We start from the raw sequence: 17498 nt of genomic DNA on the forward strand, positions 1-17498 counted from the left end.
ACCAAATTGTTTTGATGACTGCTGCTTTGTAATATAGTTTAAGGTCAGGGACTGCAAGGCCCCCATCATATGTGTTTTTTTCATTATTTCCCTGGATATCCTTGATCTTTTGTTCTTCCAAATGAACTTTGTTATGGTTTTTTCTAAATCAGTGAAGAAGTATTTTGGTAGTTCAATGGGTATGGCAAGAATATAATATATTCTTATAATATATTCCATCATCAACATATTCTACAATTTGTTCTACCATTTCCCAAATGATGGACATCCCCTCAATTTCCTGTTTGCCATCACAAAAAGAGCAGCTATAACTATTTTTGTACAAGTAGTTCCTTTTCCCCTTTTTAAATATCTCTTTGGGATACAGACCTAGTAGTGGTATTACAGATCAAAGGGCATGCATTGTTTTATAGTCCTCGGGGCTTAGTTCCAAATTGCCTTCTGGAATGATTGGATTAGTTCACAACTCCATCAACAATGCATTAGTGTCCCAATTTTGCCACATCCCCTCCAACATTAACCACTTTCCTTTATTGCCATATTGGCCAATCTGATAGGTGTGAGGTAGTACCTAAGCACTGTTTAATTTGCATTTCCCTAATCAAGAGTCATTTAGAACATTTTTCATTTAATTATTGATGGCTTTGATTTCTTCATCAGAAAACTGGTTATTCCTATCCTCTGACCATTTGTCAATTGGGGAATGGCTTGTAGTCTTATACATTTGACTTAGTGCTTTATAAATTTGAGAAATTAGACCTTTATCGAGACATTTGTTATAAACAATTTTCCCATTTGTTGTCTCCCTTCTAATCCTGGTTTGATTAATTTTATTTGTACAAAAGCCTTTTAATAGAATCAAAATTACTCATTTTACATCTTCTTAATACTCTTATCTCTTGTTCATAAGCTCTTCCCTTGGGAGACTTTTTACACCTTTGGCAGGATCTGGTAGGTACACCATGAGCTTACATAAACTGATCTGTTAGTGGTTGACAAGAACTTGAGAAGCTTGCTTGACTTCAATTAGAATTTATGCCAAACATCATTGGTGAAACAGAACAGTCCTACTAAGCACATGGTGCCTTATATTTCTGTAACATAATAGTTTCATTTGGTTTTTCCTGCTTTGAATGGTAGTGTAAGTATTATTTTCACTTGACAGGTGAAGAAACTGAGGTTCAGAAGGGGCCAGTCTGAAACTTGAAGCTATATATCCTTACTCTTAACTGAATTCCCTTTTTAGCTCTGTCAGCTCTCTCCAATCCTCTACAAGTGGCTATTTTCTCCACCAGCACAGATCATGTAGCCTTGCTTAAATGTCAGTGTTTAGTCAAGTTGTCATTTCCCAGTAAGGCATGGGTGAGCCCTGGGATTGAGCATTTTGCTAATAGGTGCCCAATAAACACTTGAAAGGTTTATCCTGCTTAGTGAAGCCAATTAAACAGGTGTGAGAATTCAAGCAAGTCACCCCAAGAAAAGAAACTATAAAGGAATCTCTGAAGTTGAGAGCAGGCATTCATTCTGTTCATGTTGAATCCAGCCCAGACTGGAATGGTGCTGTTTATATTGAAGGAGATGGTCGATGCCTTCTCAGGGTTAGTGATATTTCCCAGTTTAGCAGTGAGGAATCTTGTCACCTAAAGTGTAGTCAAGGCCAAGTCTCTGAATAGGAGGCAACCCAGGTGATGGCTCCCAGTGAATTCGCTGGCCAGAGTTCTCTGACCATAACCTTCTGCATAAATGGAGATTGGAGAATAGAAACCCTACAGTGGAGGTGGCTAGATTGCTCAGTGGCTAGAGAGCTACGTCTGCAGTTAGGAGGACCTGGGTTCAAATTTGGCCTCATATACTTCCTGGTTGTGTGACTCTGGGAAATCAGGCCCTGGGAAAACAGACTCAGTTGCCTAGCCCTTATTGCTCTTCTGCCTTGGAACCAATACTTGTATCAATTCTAAGATATAAGGTTAGAGTTTTTTTAAAAAAAAAAAAAACTACTACCATGTGAATATAGATCCTAAAGAGAATATACATAATGAAATAAGAATTAAATTCCTTTCTCCTAGATGATAACAGTCTACAAAATGAAATCTTTTTAATACTTTGTATTGGCTATACCTACTGGCTTTAAGAAGTTTTATGACACAGTGACTCTTGATCAAACCAATCAGATACCAAGGGAGATTGTGTCCATTTTTTAAATGTTGTATTTATTTTGATCTTTCTGGATACCATTTCTTTCATCTTTTTCAGCATAAAGTTGTGTAGCCCAACCAAGAGGTCAAAGAAGGAGTCTGTGGATGAGGAACTCTACCCAGAATATTATCGGAAACATTCAGAGTATATTAAAGGCAGCAACCAGAATGCCCCTGAACCATACCGAATTGGCCGCATCAAAGAGATCTTCTGTAGCAAACGCAGTAATGGCAAGCCCAATGAAGCTGACATCAAGCTTAGAGTTAATAAATTCTACAGGTTGGCAGCAATTACACAATTAACTACTCATGCAAGTAACAAAGTTCCAAGAAATTGCTCAGTGCTCAGTTATGAACATGTCTATGGTAAATTCAGATACTTGAGATTTTCCTTAGCATAGTAGAATATGGTGCAGACTCAGTGACTATCCAATGGCTTTTGGTAGTGTCAGTATTTTAATGTTAATACTATAGCTTGCAAAGCCCATTGTTTCTTGGGGGTCAGCCTAAGCAATTTTGAAAGAACACAAGGATTTCCCTTCCCTTTTGGAGCCTCTCCTCCCTTCAACACCTCTTTAGTTTGTAGTATCTTTTTTTTTTAGATTTGAAAATTTTCATTCAATTGATTTAGAATATTTGCCCATGGTTACATGAATCATGTTCTTTCCCTTCTCTCCTCTCCTCCCCTTCCTGTAGCCAATGAGCAATTCCACTGGTTTTACATGTGTCATTGATTAAGACCTATTTTCGTACTATTAATATTTGCCGTAGAGTGATTGTTTAGAGCAGTTTGTAGTTTCTTGAATACTTTTACAACTGCTTAGCACTGCCTTTGTATCACTCAGTCCTATGCTTTGTGGCCTTTTACAGCCACTAACCTTTTTTTGTCATAGCCTTACTTTACCCCAACTTCTCTGTCCAGCATACTATTCCTTCAGGGTTCTAATCACTATTGGGCACCAATCAGCTCACAACACCACTTTGCTTGCTAATGGCTTAAGAACGTTATCCCTCCCAGGTTGTGTCTGTTTAAACTGGGGTACCTTTGATGAATTCCTTCCCATGACACTTGATGGAGGGTAGTGGGTGAAGGCTACATGCTTGGCCAGTAGTGGAGATTTGGGGAGGAAATTGGGTTTTGTGATATCCCTCTAAATAAACCCTTTCTAGAATTGTATTTTACAACCAATTTCTTCTCTTATAGACCAGAAAATACCCACAAATCAATGAACGCAAGTCATCATGCAGATATTAATCTGCTCTACTGGAGTGATGAGGAAGCGATTGTGGATTTCAAGGCTGTGCAAGGCCGCTGTGTCATAGAGTATGGGGAAGACTTAACAGAATGTATTCAGGATTATTCTGCTGGCGGCTCAGATCGCTTCTATTTCCTTGAGGTGATGCCTATAAGTTGGTGTTTTCTTAGAAGTAGGAGCAGCTAGGTGGGTCAGTGAGCCAAGAGCCAGGCCTGGAGATGGGAGGACTTTGGTTCAAGTGTGGCTCCAGACATGTTTTGACTGGGTTAGATCCTGGGCAAGTTACAGCCTCAGTTGCCTAGCTCTTGTCATTCTTCTGCCTTGTCTAGTATTGGTCCTCAGACTGAATGTGAGATTTTTTTTGTTGGAGGTGGGGTGGGGAGGCTAGTATAGTGTCCCCAGTATGTATCCTTGGTTCTGGTCCAGTCAACTTCCTTCTGAATTGATTTGTGTGTTAGGAAGGCATACCAGGTTTACAGAGGTCACAAAATTAGGAGGGAGCTAATACATTGGATGAAAGAATCAATACATTAAAAGATCTCAGCAAACTGAAATAATGAGACCGAATTAAAGGAGAAATTATTAGAGTATAGAACTTGAATTGTTTTTTTTACCCCAAGTTTAGCATAGATAGCCAATAGTTCATGAAAAAGACTTGTACATTTTAGAGCATTTATATCTTAATGAAGACTTAGCAGCTTAACAACAACAAAAAAACAAACCAATTTAATCTTGAGCTATGTTGATAAAATCTGTACCTTAAATGAGTGAGATGATTGTTCTGCTGTAATTTGCCCAGTTCCCATCGCATATATATTGTCTTCAATTCTGGACACCACATTTTAATGTGATGGAATAGTTAAAGGGGGAATGTCTGGCCTACCTTGGAAGATGGAAGAGTTCCCCATCACTATAGGTTCTTTTTCTATGTTAGTAACAATTCTTTTCTTTTGGGGGGTGAGGAGGGGGGCTAGGCAATGGGGGTTGAGTGATTTGCCCCAGGGTTACCTAGCTAGGAAGGGTCTGAGCACAGACACTTCCTGTCTCTAGACCTGACTCTCAACCTACTGAGCTACCCAGCTTGCCCCTTTTACTAATAATTCTCAAGATAGGATAAGGAGGTAGGCAAACTGGGTTCAGTGAAGTGATATGGATCACACAGCTAAGAAGTGTCTAAGGACAGATTTGAACTCAGGTCTACTCTAGGACTTGAAGAGAATATATATCTGCTTATCAGCCATATTATGGAATGAATTATTATAGAGGTTAAATAGTATCCCCTCTGAAGTCTCTTCCAATTTGTTCTTCCCTGAGACATGGATGAAATGTTTGTTAAATGGACTTATCCTTTTATTTGAAGTAACTAATGTCAGATTTTTATTCTTTTAGGCATATAATGCAAAAACGAAACGTTTTGAAGATCCTCCAAACCATGCCCGTAGCCCTGGGAATAAAGGGAAGGGAAAAGGTTGGTTGTATTCAAGGCTTATTTTGAAAGATTTTTTTTCCATTTCTGTTTTATAAGCCAAAGAAAATTTTAAGTTCCTCCTTTTGTCTTATTCTATAGTCTTTGATAATCCCTTTGAAATAGTAAGGCATTGGGACTTTCTGGGCAGGTAGAATCCCTATTTTTGGTGTGATTTGTGGGTTAACAATTGTGAACTAATTAAAAAAAAAGAAAACACAAGAATCTCTTTGCCCTTAGGCAAAAACAGGAGAAAATCTATAGCAGTAGAGCCAAGTGAGCATGAAACAATAGAAGTAAAGCCACCCAAGCTTCGCACTTTGGACGTGTTCTCTGGCTGTGGAGGATTGTCTGAAGGCTTTCATCAAGCAGGTAAAGGCAACAATTTTTTGCCCCTGGACACTCCAATTTGAGCCTTTAATTTCCCTGCAGGGTTGTTCTCCAAGGGCTCTTGAACTCTTTGTCTCATCCTTCTAGCTAAAGAGACTATAATGCTCTTAAAGATAGTGTAGTATCTTCTTAAACAATGCCTGAAACCTTTTTTCTTTTTTTTTTTCCTTTTTTCCTTCTAGGAATATCTGAAACATTGTGGGCCATTGAAATGTGGGAGCTTGGGGCCCAGGCATTCCGTCTGAATAATCCGGAGACCACTGTGTTCACAGAAGATTGTAATATTCTCCTGAAGCTGGTTATGTCTGGGGAGAAGACCAACTCCCTGGGCCAGAAGCTGCCTCAGAAAGGAGATGTAGAAATGCTGTGTGGCGGCCCACCCTGTCAAGGATTTAGTGGCATGAACCGCTTCAACTCAAGCACTTATTCCATGTTCAAGAATTCCCTAGTTGTCTCGTTCCTCAGGTGAATGGTGCTGGGGGATAACCATCCCCTTATCTTAGCTTGTAGAGGTGACAAGTCTAGGCAGTCCTCACATTCCTAGTGAGGATGGCCTTGCTGTAGAGCAGAGTCACTACTTCAGCCTGGTGGAGTGCAAGGCCTTAGCCTTTCTATTCTCCTGTGTGCAAATTTGCTACAGAGTAACTTGCTTGCAAAAAGACAAATTTGATTTTTTTAAAAAGTTTTTATTGATGTCTCTTGTTTTACATATCATCATAGTTTCTCTCAGTAGCCTTTTCCCATCCCTCTTTCAGAGAGCTACCTCACATAAGTATTTGATAAAGACAAAGATCATAGGATATTCCATTTTTTTGTACCTTTTTTAAAATTTACATTGCTGTAGCCATTATGTATATCATTTTCATGGCTCTATTTCACTCTGTATCTGTTGACAGCTCTTTTCATGCTTCTCCATATTCATCCCACTCATTTCTAATAGCACAGTAATATTGCATTGTGTTTTTGTGGCACAAATTGGTTAGCCATTCCTTGTCTGATGGGCATCTATTTTGTTTCCAGTTGTCTGCTTTCACAAAAAGTGTTGCTATAGATATTTTTAAATATATGGGGACTTTCATATCAGATTTCCTTTTAGGGTAAGAGCCCCATAATGAAATCTCTAGGTGAGAGGACATGGGTTTTAGTTTCTTTGTTTGCATAATAATTCCAAATTGCCTTCCAGAATGGTTGTGCTAATTCACAGCTTGACAGTTAATCAGTGTGCCTATCTTTCTCCAACCCATCCAGTAGTGACAATTACTATTGTTTTTTTTCTCATATTTGTCAGTTTGCAGGGTAGGAGATCAAATCTTGGAGTTATTTCAATTTGCATTTCTCTTATTCTTAGTCTGTCATTTCTTCCCTGTCATTTATAGTTTGTGATTTCTTTCAAGAACTGTTTATTCCTATCCTTTGGGGAATGACTTTTGTTCTTGTATTTGTTAATTATTTGTCTTAAGATACCAAGTCATTATCAGAGAAATTTGATACAAAGATTTTTTTCCTTCTTGATTAGAGGCAGATAGAGGCAATTGGTGATGTTGTGAATAAAGTTCTGGGCATGGGGGCCAGGGAGACTTGAGCTCCTATCTGGCCTCACTCAGACACTTATTGGCTGTGTTCCTGGGCAAGTCACTTAACCTCTGTTTGCCTCAGGTTCAAAATGGGGATAATAGCAGCATCTATCTCAGGATTGTTGTGAGAATCAAATGAAATTGTGAAATGCTTAGAATCGTGTCTGGCACATAGTAGGCTCTCTATATAAATGTTCCTTCACGCTTCACTAAATTATTTCCTTCATTCTTCCCTGTGTCCTAAGTACTTTAATTTTGTCTACAGAAGTTTTTAAATTTTTTTTTATTTAAAGACATTCTCTTAATTACATGCACTGATAATTTTCAGCATGTCTTCCACAATTATAAGATCCAAATTGTCTCCTTCCCTTCCCATCCCTCACTTGGAGATGGTAAACAATTTGTTCTGGGCCATGCATACATGTGAAACACACTTCCATATTGGCCATTGTTGAAAGAAAACACTCATACAAAACTAAAATCTCAAAATTAAACTGTAAATAAACTGATGTGTAAGAGAGGATGCTATGATTTGCATTTCAACTCTTTCTCTGGAGGGAGGCATAAGTCCTTTAGAATTGTCCCAGATCTATTGCATCGCTTAAGAGTAGCCAAATTTTCAGTTGATCATTATACAATATTGCTGTACCGTGTAGCATTTCAATTTCTTGTAATCAAAATCAGCTACTTTGTAACATTTGTAATTGCTTCTTTTCCTTGTTATTTAAAAATATATCATCCATTTATTGATGTGAAAGGTATATGGTCTATTTCTATTCTAACTTTTTATAGTATGATCTTGAATATTAAGGTCATCTATCCATTTAGAATGTATTGTGGAATATGGTATAACATGTTGGTCTAAGTCTGATTTCTGCCATTCTACTTTCTAGCTTTCCCAGCAGTTTTTAGGGACTTCTTTCCTCAGTAATTTCTGCTTTCTGCTTTGAGTTTCGTCATTTCTATTTCTTTCTTCATCTGTTCTGTTCCATCGACCTGTCTCTCTATTTTTAAACCAATATGAGATAGTTTTGATGATTGTTTCTTTACAATATATTTTCTATTTCAAGTTCTAGAAGTGCTATTGAAGGGGAGGTTCACTTATACTATGCAGTTCTGATAGATTGTCTCTTTTTAGGCCATTCCTTCTGCCTTAGAATTGGTTCTGAGTATCATTTCTAAGGTAGAAGAATGAAAAGGGCTAGGCAGTGAGGGTTAAGTGAATTGTCCAGGGTCACACAGCTAGGAAGTGTCTGAGGCCAAATCTGAACCCAGGACTTCTTGTCTCTAGGCTTGGTTCTGTGTTCACTGAGCCACTTTGAATGTCTCTTCTAACGAGCTCAATCAACTCTTACCCAGCAATAAAGTTATCAATAGATTGTTGGTGTCATTCTTCCTTTCTGCAAAGATTCTTATTTGACTCCTCTCCGTTCTCCTGCAGCTACTGTGATTACTACAGACCCCGGTTTTTCCTACTAGAGAATGTAAGAAACTTTGTGTCATTCAAACGTTCCATGGTCCTGAAGCTGACTCTGCGATGTCTAGTTCGAATGGGATATCAGTGCACGTTTGGAGTATTACAGGTAGGCTCAGATTTTACAGGAGAGAGAAAGGTAACTGAGGAATTTGATGCTGATGGAATTGGCACCTCTGTGTCTTTGGTCTTGAGTGTGTTATACTTGTTACTATATCTGCTTTTCATGGTTTCTATCAGTGTGTGTTAGAATGGACTCTAGTTATTGTTAGCATTTCAAATCATTTGTCTCCTAAAGTGAAATAAAATTATAGCTTTATTTTTCTCAACCAGTATCCTTTCTCACATCCTGTTTTCTTCAGCTAATTGGGTTCTTAAAAGAAGAAATGAAGTTTATTCATAGTGATACTTTAATAAGTTCTAATACCTATTCTCTTTTAGATGAAAGATGTTCCATGTTTGTCCAACTGGTTAGCTGTGCCTCTAACCCGTACATGAGTCTGCCTTAAAAAAGAAAGTTCATATTGGATATCGTTTGTTTTTATGTCACTTATATTTCCAAGGACACTGTGCCATAGAGTTGTCTCTTATAAGAAAGATCACCCAAAAAAAGTTAACAAAACTAACACACGTCAAAAAAGAATGACATCGTATACAGTGTCTCATCCATAGTCCTCCCACCTTCACAAAGAACATGCATTCTCATCTTTTTTTGGGTCCAAGCATGATCATTATAAATAAATCAATATTTGAACAATATGATTGTTTTGTTGTTCTTTCCACTTACTTTTCTAGGCATGTTTGTTGCTTTCTTAGGTCTGCTTACTTCATGTTCTATCAGTTAAAATGTTTTCCCCTACTTCTATATCCATCATAAACATCTTTTCTTATTGTACAGAGTAATAATAGCCTATCACATTCAGGTACTACAACTTGTTCTCAGTTTGTGAGAATCCATTACCAAAGATACTATTGTAAATATTTTGGAATATATGGTTTTTTTTTTAATCCTTTGCCTCCTTGGATCATTAGTGGACATTTGCATTGCTTTCCAGAATGGTTGTTCAAATTCACTGTTCCATCAGTGATGCATTTGCACACCTGATTTGGCAAAATCTCTGTAATTTTGTCTATTCACATCTTTTCTCATCCTTGCCAATTTGCCAAGTATAAGAGAAAAGGACAGCATTGTTTTGTTGGCATTTTTAAAATGAGTAATTTGGAGCAGTGTTTTTTCATGGTTGTTAATAATTTGAAATTCTTTTCTGAGAACTATTTGTTCATATCCTCTAACTATTTGCCTTTTGGGGAATAGCTTTTGATCCTAAATATTTCTGTTCATTGCCTCACTAATATCATAGATATTAGATCCATATCAAAGGTATTTATTAAAAAATCTTTTTCCCAATTGGTTGCTTTCACTTATCTTAATTGTGTTAATTTTGCTTACACCAAAGCTCTTCAGTTTGATGTAATTGAAATTATTTGTGTTAGTTGTTGTTAATCTCCTTGTTTCATTAAGAATCACCCCTAGCTTTGGCTCTGAAAGGTCCTTGAAGGGGCTTTTTTCTAATTTTTTTTTTTGGTTATGACTTTAATATTGATGTCACTTATCTGTTTCTGAGCTTATTGTGGTGTATCATATAATGTTTAATTTCCATGGGGCATGAATATTACTGATGACATAGAAGTCAGGCTTTTGCCTCATGTTAGAGGGTTAATGATCAAATTAATGAAAGACCAAACATTCAATTTGAAAGCAATGATGAGTTATTCTGTTTTGAATATCAGGCACTTTAAGAGATGATGGTTGGTGGTATGATTAATTAATGGAAAATCAATAATAGTCCCCAAGAATAGAAAATGAACGTTACCATCCTTCCCTTGGCAGAGAGATGGGGTACTTCTAGGGCAGAATGATGCATACACTGATTGACAATTGAGGTCTCTATCAGTGTTTTGGGTTAATTTATTTTCTTTGCTACAAGGGAGGGTTCAATTCTTGAGGGGGTCGGGTAAGGTATATACAGAAATAACATAAAAACAAAAGACATTGGCAAAACTGAATCTTAAGAGAGAGCTTCTGGGTAGTGCCATGAGATGGCCTAGAGTGATCTACTATGGTGAGGGACTTTAATATGGTTAGATAAATTAGCATGACTTCAGCATCAACTTTAAAGCTGTGTGGTTGATTTAAGTAATAAAAATTCAATAGATATAATTTTTGTTCCTAAGCCAAAATCTCCCTTGGTATGCATATCTGCAGTTTTTCATTTCACAGGTAGATCTAGAATCCAGAAATAGATAACCTTTACTTTTAAATAATGTCTAGTGTGTTGGGCTAACTTTGTAGAATTTATGCTTTGTCTTCTGTGTCCAGGCTGGCCAGTATGGTATTGCTCAAACTCGAAGAAGGGCCATCATCCTGGCTGCAGCCCCAGGCGAGAAACTCCCCATGTTTCCGGAGCCCCTGCATGTATTCGCACCCCGAGCCTGCCAGCTCAGTGTATTGGTGGATGACAAAAGATTTGTTAGCAATATAAAAAGGTAAAGGAATGCAGAAGTATTCCATTTATCCTAGGAAATAATCCCTATTGCAGGTGTCAGCAAGCTCTTTAACCTTCTATAAAATCCTCAGAGCTAATTGTCTCCAGGTGTCATTGGTAGGCCTTAGGTCCTAGGTAGGAATAAAAGGAGAGAGAAGGTGTGTACAGTACAGAGTAGTGGAATGCTCCTCCTTGCTTGGTAGCCTCTCTTTGTGCTTAGTGTTGTCTGACTTGGTAGTGTTTGTTTTATACACTCATAAAGTATTCAGCTCTGACTTAAGTGCTTCTTGTGTTCCAGGCATTGTGCTAGGCCCTGAGGGATAGAAAAAGAAAAAGGAAACAGCCCTTGTCTTCAAGGAGCTTATTTTTTTTTTTTTTTAGGGAGAAGCAACATATTCACAGATAAATAGATATACAATAGAAACAAAGTGATTTCAGGGTCAGGAGAGAACCCAGAGGAAAGGAGATCAGGAGAGGCCTCTTCAGATGAGACCCAAGGGAAGCAGAGATCCTGCGATGTAGAGAGCAAGACAGCCCGATGAGGGCATGGAGACATGAATTAGAATGTCAGGGGGCAAAGGAAGAGGCCATTTTGGCCAGAACATGAAGTATGTGGGGGGAGAAATGTGGAATCAATTTGCACAGATAGCCTGGGGCCAGATTAGGAAGTTGGCTCTAAGTGCCAAAAGAATTATTTCCTAGAGACAATGGAGGAAACCATGAGACTTCTTAAGCAGTGAAGTGACATCACGAGTTAGACCTGTGCTTTAGGAATAAAGCACATATTTGACAGTTGTGTGAGGAGTAGAATGGGGAGAGAGAAGAAATAGGGAGACCAATTTGCAGGTTAATATGAGTTTAGTTGAGTAGTCATAAAGGCCCAAGCCAAGATGGTGGCTGAATGAAAAGAGAGAAGAGGTCAGATTCAAGAAAGTTTTTGGAGGTAGAATAAACAGGCCGTGGCAACTGATGAAATATGGAGGTTAGGGAGGAAGAAGAATGGAAGAGGACTCTTAGGTTTCTAGGTGGTGCCCAGCATTGAAATAAGAAAGTTTTAAAAAGAGGGTGGAGTTTGGGGAGGGAAATTGATATGCTAACTTTTGAGGTATTTATGGGATACTTGGGTAGGTGAAAATGTACATCAAGCTGTAGGTGATTTGGGCTTGGAGCTTAGGAAAGAAGTGGAGGCTGGTTTTATATATGTATATATATTTGGAAGGCTTCTATTTAGAGATGTTAGTTGAACCTGTGGAAAGTAATGAGATTCCCCAAGAGACAGTGTAGAAAGAGAAGAGAACCCAGCACAAAGGCCTGGGGGTACACCCTTGTCGAGGGTGTGGGGCATGAATGATGATGGTCCAGCCAAGGAGATTGAGAAGAAATGGTCAAATAGGAAAACCAGGAGAAGTTTGGAGGGGAAAAGAAGAGATTCTGTAATAGAATGACTACCAAAGCAGCGTTTCCCTTCTTCTGCATTGTGATTGATATATGATAAAAAGTTTTCAGAATCTAAGTTTCTACTGGTGGTTGCACTGTTTCAGAATGAAATCTGCTCCATTCCGAACCATCACTGTACGTGACACAATGTCAGACCTCCCTGAGATTAAGAATGGCGCTTCTGCCCTGGAGATCTCCTATAATGGAGAACCTCAGTCCTGGTTCCAAAGGCAAATCAGGGGCTCACAGTATCAGCCCATCCTCAGGGATCATATCTGCAAGGTAAGACTTATTGTAAAGAAAGCCACTGTCTCTTCTTAGCAAGTTTCACTTTTTTCCCCATTCATCTATTTTGGTAGCTGGTTTTAGATACTTACATCCTTTAGATATTTTGTTCTTCTCCATGAATAATGGTATTCTCTTAAGGAAAATTACTTTACCACCTTACTTTCATGAGATAAATGTTCTCAAGTTATTGCTATTTTAAGTTCTAAAATACTTTTTAGAATCTGATCTATTCATGTCTCATAGCCTTGGGTGGGAAGAGGGTTTGGATGCAACATGGAAAGGAAATGGTGATTTTGGTTGCAGGATATGAGTGCGTTGGTAGCTGGCCGAATGAGATACATCCCCTTGGCCCCAGGATCAGACTGGCGTGACCTGCCTAACATTGAGGTCCGTCTCTCAGATGGATCTACAACCAGAAAATTGAGATACACACATCATGATAAAAAGAATGGACGCAGTAACACTGGAGCACTCAGAGGTGTCTGCTCCTGTGCAGAAGGTAGGGGTCTTTCCTTCTCCTGGACCTGCTCTCTCAAAAAGGATGAGAGTTAAGTTCATGTCTTGTCTTTCATTAATTCTAAATGGTCTTCATATTACCTATTTACAAATGGATCACTAGGTGATATAAGTGGGCAGTGAAATATTTCCTAGAAATTATTTGGGGAGGCTTCCTATTTCAAAACTTGAAAGATAATAAGCAAATTTAACTGGCTTTTTCAGACCTTGTTCCCTACCACATGTTTTCATTTTAAAATTTTTTATTGCTTTTGATATTCCATCATATTTCCCCTTGGTCCATACGATCCTCTTACTAAGCCCTTCCTTGTAACAGAAACATTTAAGTCAAACTGACAAGTCAATATGTATCATATGTAGTCTGTAGTCCCTAACTGAGAGGAAAGCTTCTTTGGTTCTTCAAGATCAAGATTATTCATTACAACTTGCCTTCAGAATTCAGCAGCCCTTAAGTGTTATTTCCATTGTCACGATCATCATATATATATATTTTTTTTTTGTTTGTTTTCTTGGTTCCACTTTTGTCACTCTTCATATCTTGAGCCAATGCTCCAGATTCCTCATCTGTCACTTTTTAGGGCACATTTTTGGCCACATTTTCCCCAATTTGTAGGCATTCATTTTGTTTCCTGTTTTTGCTGCCATGATGCTGTGAATACTTTGTTCTAATTCTGCCTTAGACACTCCCAAGGTCTGGGACCCTGGGCTACTTCTGTTCCTGGGGCCTCAGTTTCCTCATCTATAAAGTGAGGATGTTGGATGAGATAAATAATTCAAGTCCCTTCAAACTCTGAGTTTATGGTCTTATGATCCTCTGACCTTTTCTTTCTATCATTGACCTTCTCCTCCTATGTGTTCTGCAGGGGGATCACTGGACCAAAAAGTATGAGCAGCTTAGTGATTTTTCTCTAGTAAATTCCATAGACATACATATACATACAACACATACACATATATGTCTTGGATAACAAGCTTTCTATTAAAAATATTTTAGGTAAAGTTTTTTTTTTATTCAAATACTTTTATTCTAGCTGCATTTTTTTTTGGTTAAAAAGTTTTTCAGTTTTTATAATTGTCTAATTTCTATTTTATGGTTGCATCTATCCATTTTTGATTAAGAATTCTCTGCCTCAGAGAGGTAGAGAGGGATACGTTGAAAAAGGTAGGTTTTGCTAAAACAAAAAAATCTTAAATTATTTTTAAAAATCAAATTTTCTCTACCTTGATATGCTTGTGAAAAGTATGTCCTTCCTTCTAATTATCCTTATGATGTGACCTTTTCCATTTAGATTGCATAGTCATTTGAAGCTTTAATTTGGTCTTTGGCAAAAGGTGCTGTTCCAAGCCCAACATTCCCTTTTTCATAATGAACAATACCAAATAGGCATTTACCTCTGCTTGGTTCTTCTTCCACTCAGGTAAACCTTGTGATCCTGCAGATAAACAGTTCAACACCTTGATTCCATGGTGCCTGCCCCACACTGGGAACAGGCACAACCACTGGGCAGGACTCTATGGAAGGTTGGAATGGGATGGCTTCTTCAGCACCACAGTGACAGATCCAGAACCTATGGGCACACAGGTGAGAACATACGGTGGGAGAAAGTGGAATTCAGTAATTTTCCCACTCGTGGAACTTAACAATGTTGGTAGTCACGATTTCTTGCAGAGCTGCTCTACACAAGTTACATTTTGAGGCCCAGCTGTCATTACCTGGGTGGCCATTCAGTTCAGAGTATTGTTTTCATCGCTACTTATATTCATACATGCTCCAATAATCCATCTTCCAGTGGGGCATCTGTTACTTCTCCCAAAGCTTTATTTCAGTGAAGCAGTGATCCTGCTTTTTGGCCATTGTGTTACAGGAATGAGAATTGTCAGTGGTTTCATTTCCCCCAATATCCTTTCTGTTGAAAGGAAAACTTGGGGGCTGATAGCATGGGTTCTTCTGTCCACAGGGTCGAGTACTTCACCCAGAACAGCACCGAGTAGTAAGCGTACGGGAGTGTGCCCGGTCCCAAGGATTCCCAGATTCCTACAGATTTTGTGGTTATATTCCCGATAAACATAAACAGGTCAGTATTAGCTTCCTATGGCTTTTTTATTGGATGGAGAACATATTTCTGAAATTATCAGACAGCTTTTCATTAGGAACTATCTTATTACTTAGTGCAGTTGACCCTTGACCAACATAAAATGCTCTCTTGCCAAATGAATACCTGATATAAATTGCATTTGCCTTTCCCACTAGAAGAGCCTGAGCTGCTGTGAAGTCTCTAAGATCCATTCAAAAGCAACCTAGGGAATGGAATGAAAATTCTCCTTTCCGGTAGAATAGCACCCTGATTCAAGTCCTCTGAGAGTGTGCTGAAAGTCCAGGTGTTCACAGGACCCTATTGCACAAAACCAAGGTCTCTTCTTCCTTCTGTGCAGGTGGGTAATGCAGTGCCTCCACCCCTCGCCAAAGCCATAGGCCTGGAGATCAAGCTCTGTGTGTTGGCCAAACTGAAAGAGAATGCCACAGGTAGGTCTCAGTATGGCAAGAAGTCTTTCTGGTGTGTGAGATGGTTATGTGCTGTTATGTTTTAGGATAGTGTGTGGTGGCTCAGTTGTCTTTTTCTCTCCCTATTTCTCAATGAGCCTAAACTCAGACTGTAGGTGATTGGTGGGAAATCACTTGGGAGAGTCCCTTTTCTGGGTGGGCTTCCTTAATTGGGTGTCAGGTGCTAAGTAAAGATTGAGGATTCCAACACTCTGCTGTGTCTAAGAGCAGCTACAATAGAGGGCTCTTGGCTCTATTTTGTCTAGAGATGTGTGTGGTGTGTGTGTTCAGCCATTACCAACTTGTTATCTGTGTTAATATTCCTGATATTTAATATAATTGTTATTTCACCCAAAACATTTAAGTTGTCACATTTGGCAGTCATAATACTATGTTGTCCCTTTCTATTCAAACTCACATTTGTCTTTTGTTTCTCCTCAGTTTAAATAAAGAGGCCTGAGACATAGCCATCAGTTGGAATTTGGAAGTTGTGGATTACTTTTCTTAATGTGCCAATCTTTTTTATTATTCCATTGTATTCATATTCATGAAATGTCTGTCTCTCCTTGGCTGACACTGCATTCTTTTTATGATCAAATTGTTAAACTGTAAAGTACTCTTTATATAGACTAGATTTTAAAACTATTTTAATTACATATTAAATTTACTAATTTCTAATGACTGAAATGTTTTTACATATATAATAAATCTTTATAAATATTCAAGTCTCATTCCTGCCTCTTATAACTCAATAACAATTCCAAAATTGTTCCAGTTTTTAGGTCAAGTATCTCTCTAGCACATTAGGACTTCTGACTTGTCAGCCTGCCACAACTTAGAATGTTTTCAGTTGGAAAATGAAGGTCTCCCTTTTAAGAGACATCTGCTCTGAAAAGACAGTGTAAACCTCAAAATTCCTTAGACTTATAAATGTTGGAAATTTCACCATTGGGATATTTCATACTTGGAAAATTTCTTACTGATAGTCTATTGGAATGGGAACCCCATTGGCATGGGAGGTTCCTTCTCTTCCCTTCTTAAGATTACTTTAGGACAGAAACCTTTTGCTGAACAATGGAAAGGACTTTGACCTATGCTTAAGCATAGAACAGGAATTTCTTTGAATCATGATTGATTTTAGAATTGATACAATGGAGATACTTGGAATAAATCTCCACCCTATTCAGTCCTAACAGGATTGAGTAAGGGCTGCAGCCTAGATCAAAGATTTAATTATTTGAAAATATGACCTTCAACAGACATGTGCAAAAGCCAGAAACCTCTGGGCGGTCCTGGGTTAAGCTAGAGCCTCCATTGGCACAGGGAAATTGATGAACAGTGATTGGTAGATGGGAGAACTGAGAGGAGGAACTTGGATGGTTTCCTTAAAGATAGGAGGGTCTGGAGACTTGAGGAGGGTTGAGGAGTTTGGTCGGGGTGATTGCGGTGGACTCGGAGAAGCTTGCGCTGAAGGAAGCTGAAGGTGGGGGCCTCTGAGACTGTTTCTCCATTTTGGTCACGTGAGTGATAGGGACTGATCTCTTTTCTTTGCCCCAGCTATCTAAGGGCTTGGGCCTTTTGGCCCAGCCTAAACAGAAGGGGTATTTAAGCCCTATTCCCTTCTCTCCCTTTTTCTCTCTCTCTATCTCTAATTCCTTTCTTGCTCCTATTGTAATTAAACTCCAAAAAAGGCTGACTGCTGACTTGAGTTTTTCATTTAGGAATTACATAGCTGAATTCCTTGGCGACCTTGAATTAATATATATTAGTCTTTTAAAGTGATTCCCTTGTCACAACAGTAGAACTCCTTGGTCA

At 38.5% G+C, this 17498-nt stretch overlaps 1 protein-coding gene across 1 annotated transcript in view; it reads left to right on the forward strand.

Moving 5' to 3' along the window:
* The window catches only part of LOC100013445 (DNA (cytosine-5)-methyltransferase 1-like), a 43421-nt gene extending 27033 nt beyond the window's left edge, over nt 1-16388 (forward strand). The window contains exons 19-31 of the mRNA XM_056822775.1: nt 2254-2475; nt 3400-3592; nt 4841-4919; nt 5157-5288; nt 5489-5771; nt 8322-8463; nt 10735-10901; nt 12442-12619; nt 12929-13124; nt 14560-14723; nt 15100-15216; nt 15575-15665; nt 16125-16388. Of these exons, the coding sequence (XP_056678753.1) occupies nt 2254-2475; nt 3400-3592; nt 4841-4919; nt 5157-5288; nt 5489-5771; nt 8322-8463; nt 10735-10901; nt 12442-12619; nt 12929-13124; nt 14560-14723; nt 15100-15216; nt 15575-15665; nt 16125-16129 (1969 nt within the window). The 3' untranslated portion in view covers nt 16130-16388. The remainder of the gene's footprint in view (nt 1-2253; nt 2476-3399; nt 3593-4840; nt 4920-5156; nt 5289-5488; nt 5772-8321; nt 8464-10734; nt 10902-12441; nt 12620-12928; nt 13125-14559; nt 14724-15099; nt 15217-15574; nt 15666-16124) is intronic.
* Nucleotides 16389-17498: the final 1110 nt, after the last annotated feature.

This window comes from Monodelphis domestica, chromosome 3 (assembly GCF_027887165.1).
Source record: "Monodelphis domestica isolate mMonDom1 chromosome 3, mMonDom1.pri, whole genome shotgun sequence".
NCBI lineage: Eukaryota > Metazoa > Chordata > Mammalia > Didelphimorphia > Didelphidae > Monodelphis > Monodelphis domestica.